Genomic DNA, 4,260 nt, shown 5'->3' with positions numbered 1-4,260 from the left:
TCCTGCTGCTGTCCTTGCTGGTGCAGCCTGGGGCTGTGTCCGGTTCCTGCTCGTTCCCAGCGGTGTCCGTCGCGCTCCCAGCAGTGGTCATCCCATTCCATCCCATCCCATTCTCAGCGGTGTTCATCCCATTCCATCCTGTTCCATCCCATTCCCAGAGGTGTCCATCCTGTTCCCAGCAGTGTCCATGCCGTTCCATCCTGTTCCCAGCAGTGTCCATCCTGTTCCACCGTGTTCCCAGTGGTGTCCATCCCATTCCATCCTGTTCCATCCCATTCCCAGTGGTGCCTATCCCATTCCCAGCAGTTCCCACCCCGTTCCCAGCAGTTTCCCTCCCATTCCCAGCAGTTCCCACCCCGTTCCCAGCAGTTTCCCTCCCATTCCCAGCAGTTCCCACCCCGTTCCCAGCAGTTTCCCTCCCATTCCCAGCAGTTCCCACCCCGTTCCCAGCAGTTTCCCTCCCATTCCCAGCAGTTCCCACCCCGTTCCCAGCAGTTTCCCTCCCATTCCCAGCAGTTCCCACCCCGTTCCCAGCAGTTTCCCTCCCATTCCCAGCAGTTCCCACCCCGTTCCCAGCAGTTTCCCTCCCATTCCCAGCAGTTCCCACCCCGTTCCCAGCAGTTTCCCTCCCATTCCCAGCAGTTCCCACCCCGTTCCCAGCAGTTTCCCTCCCATTCCCAGCAGTTCCCACCCCGTTCCCAGCAGTTTCCCTCCCATTCCCAGCAGTTCCCACCCCGTTCCCAGCAGTTTCCCTCCCATTCCCAGCAGTTCCCACCCCGTTCCCAGCAGTTTCCCTCCCATTCCCAGCAGTTTCCACCCCATTCCCAGCACTTCCCACCCCGTTCCCTCCCGTTGCAGGCGCGCTTTGACGCAGGCGAGCTGATCACGCAGCGGGAGCTCGTGTCCCGGCAGGTCAGCGAGGACCTCACCGAGCGCGCGGCCACCTTCGGCCTCATCCTGGACGATGTGTCCCTGGTGAGCCCTGCAGGGACCCCTGGGACAGGGGGGGACCCCTGGGTGGCCACAGCGTGGCGGGCTGGACACCTGGACATTTGGACACGTGTGGCTGTGTTTGGAGGGACGTCGTTGTCACAGCTCTGCTGTTGTCCCCATTGTCTTGGGCAGCCCTTGGTGGCCTCAGCCCTCCCTGTGCAGGGGTTTTGTCACCCCCCAGGAGCTGCTGAGGGGCATGGATTGGGCTGCAGGGGCTTTGGGATTGGGCAGCAGCTCCACAGGCACCCCTGGAAGCACCAGGAGGGAAAATTCCCACTGGGACAGCAGGAAATTCCCACTGGGACCGCAGAAAATTCCCACTGGGACAGCAGGAAATTCCCACTGGGACAGCAGGAAATTCCCACTGGGACCGCAGGAAATTCCCACTGGGACAGCAGAAAATTCCCACTGGGACAGCGGAAAATTCCCACTGGGACCGCAGGGAATTCCCACTGGGACCGCAGGGAATTCCCACTGGTTCCTGTGCTGAGCTATCCAAGGAGGGAGCTCTGCCCTCGCAGCTCCCGTCAGCAGTAAGATGGATCCTGCTGGGAGCCGAGGGCCGGCAGGGAGCCTCGGCAGAAGGTGACTTTGTTTCTGCCAAAGGGGAGTTCGGACACTTTGTTTCTGGAGCTTTCCCCTGGGGTCGGGTGTGGGATCCCGGTGGGGTTTCCTTCAGGGATCCGGGTTTCTGTCCCATCCCGGTGTCACTGTGGCGCTGTCCCTGCTGTGACCTGGTTTGGTTTGTGTCCCCAGACCCACCTGACCTTTGGCAAGGAGTTCACGGAGGCGGTGGAGATGAAGCAGGTGGCGCAGCAGGAGGCCGAGCGGGCCAGGTTCATCGTGGAGAAGGTACCTGCTCCTTCAGGAGGTTTGGGATCACCTCTGCCATCCCCTTCCCTCTCCAGGGCTTTTCCCTTGAATATCCCGTGCCAGCCTCCCTGGAGTGCTGATCAGAAATGTTTTTTCCCCAAAATCCAGCACAAACCCAGCTGGAGAAGGCTCCTCCTTCCGCCCCACAGTGCTGATTGCAGCCGTGCTCGCTGTTTGCTCCTGGCTCATGCCAGCTTTCCTCCTGGCTCATCCCTGCTTGGATCCACTCTGGATCATCTCTGGGAGTCTCCAGCAGCACAGTGGGGTCTTCATGTCTTGTGTCAGCTCAGATTTCAGCTGACTGCAGGCTCTGGGTTTGGGAGCTGCCAAACAACGGGGATCTCCGGGTGGGACACAGCCAGAAAATCACCAAAATTCAGCTTGAAATTGCCTTTTTTCCTTTTCCCACAGCAGGCAAATCAGTTATTTTTTTATCCCACAGTTCAGCGACCCAGTTTAAAACTAAAACCAAAACCCTTTTACACGCCCTGGCCGAGAGAAACCCCGCGGGGCGGCACAGCTCTGTCCGTCTGTCCATCCATCCATTCCCGTTTTTCTCCCCGCAGGCCGAGCAGCAGAAGAAGGCAGCGGTGATCTCTGCAGAGGGCGACTCCAAGGCCGCAGAGCTGATTGCCAACTCTCTGGCCACGGCGGGGGACGGGCTGATCGAGCTGCGCAAGCTGGAGGCGGCCGAGGACATCGCGTACCAGCTCTCGCGCTCGCGCAACATCACCTACCTGCCCTCGGGCCAGTCCGTGCTGCTGCAGCTGCCCCAGTGAGCCCCTGCCCTGCCCAGGCCGGGGAAAACACCAAAAAAAAAAATAGGGGGAAAAAAAAAATCATTGCAATTTCCTCGCGGAGGAAATGGAAATTTGGGAATTGGAGGGGTTTTTTTTTTTTTTTTTTTTTCCTTCGGATGGGTAATCAAATAAAAGTGAACGCTCGCGACACAGCAGGCCTGCGGTTCCTCCCCTGCGCTGCCCTCAGGGACTCTGAATTTGGGAGTTCAGGAAAATTTTGGGAATTCAGACAGTGAGATTTGGGAATTCAGAAAGTGAGATTTGGGAATTCAGAAAGTGAGATTTGGGAATTTCAGACGGGAAGTTTGGGGAATTCAGACAGTGAGATTTGGGAATTCAGACAGTGAGATTTGGGAATTCAGAAAGTGAGATTTGGGGAATTCAGACAGTGAGATTTGGGAATTCAGACAGTGAGATTTGGGAATTCAGACAGTGAGATTTAGGAATTCAGACAGTGAGATTTGGGAATTCAGAAATTGAGATTTGGGAATTCAGAAAGTGAGATTTGGGAATTCAGAAAGTGAGATTTGGGAATTCAGACAGTGAGATTTGGGAATTCAGACAGTGAGATTTGGGAGTGAGATTTGGGAATTCAGACAGTGAGATTTGGGAATTCAGACAGTGAGATTTAGGAATTCAGACAGTGAGATTTGGGAGTGAGATTTGGGAATTCAGACAGTGAGATTTGGGAATTCAGAAATTGAGATTTGGGAATTCAGACAGTGAGATTTGGGAATTCAGACAGTGAGATTTGGGAATTCAGACAGTGAGATTTAGGAATTCAGACAGTGAGATTTGGGAATTCAGAAATTGAGATTTGGGAATTCAGACAGTGAGATTTGGGAACTGGCCCTCTGCGGGCAGTTGGAGCAGCAGGAGCAGTTTTGCTGGGATGGAGCCCAGGTGAGTCCAGCAGGGCTCAGAGCTGCCTCAGTGCCTTCAGGCTGGCTGGGCTGTGCCCACCTGGGCTGGGACAGCTCAGCTCGGGGCCCTCAGCCATGCCAGACCTTCAGGTGTCACCTGAGACACCTCAGCTCAGGGCAGGGGCTCTGTGGGGGTGAGAGCAGCAGAGATTCCCTCTGGCTCTGTGCAGGAAACCCCTCTGGGGCTGGGGGTCTCCTCTCCTTGCCCCTGAGCTGTCCCTGTCCTGCCCCTCGCTGCTCCAGGGGCAGAAATGCTCTGTGCCGCCCCTGCACAGGGAAGGGCAGTTGGGAGAGGTGAGATTGTGTAACCAGCCCTCAATAAATGTCACAGTCCCAAGGCTGGCACCCCGGGTCCTTTGGGTTTTTTTTGTGCTGCTGTCTCAGAAGTGAGGGTTGGGCTCGGTGGGGCTGGGCTGGCTGGGAAGAGTCCTGGCAAAGAGGGATTGACCCCGACAGCTCCAGAGCCTGGGATGTGAGTGTGAGTGGAGTTCTGCCATCAGGTGAGAGCACCTGGGGCAGCCCGGGGGCACCTGGGGTCTGCTGGGCACTGGGACGGGCACCTGGCCCTGCTGCAGCCGGGCTGGAGCCACCCCAGGTGGGGCAGGGCCCAAACTGGGATAATTCCTGCCCTGGAGGGAGTTGGAATCATCCCCCAGGTGGGACAGGGTGGA

General features: G+C 57.1%; 1 protein-coding gene across 1 annotated transcript in view; it reads left to right on the top strand.

The window, feature by feature from the left end:
* The window catches only part of PHB (prohibitin), a 5,866-nt gene extending 3,050 nt beyond the window's left edge, over positions 1-2,816 (top strand). Inside the window, exons 4-6 of the mRNA XM_031065655.1 lie at positions 859-975; positions 1,750-1,845; positions 2,433-2,816. Coding sequence (XP_030921515.1) covers positions 859-975; positions 1,750-1,845; positions 2,433-2,645 — 426 coding nt within the window. The 3' untranslated portion in view covers positions 2,646-2,816. The remainder of the gene's footprint in view (positions 1-858; positions 976-1,749; positions 1,846-2,432) is intronic.
* Positions 2,817-4,260: the final 1,444 nt, after the last annotated feature.

The sequence above is a fragment of the Geospiza fortis genome, unplaced genomic scaffold, assembly GCF_000277835.1.
Source record: "Geospiza fortis unplaced genomic scaffold, GeoFor_1.0 scaffold5123, whole genome shotgun sequence".
NCBI lineage: Eukaryota > Metazoa > Chordata > Aves > Passeriformes > Thraupidae > Geospiza > Geospiza fortis.
Note: the sequence above shows the minus strand (reverse complement) of the source record. Positions and strands in the feature narration are given on the sequence as shown.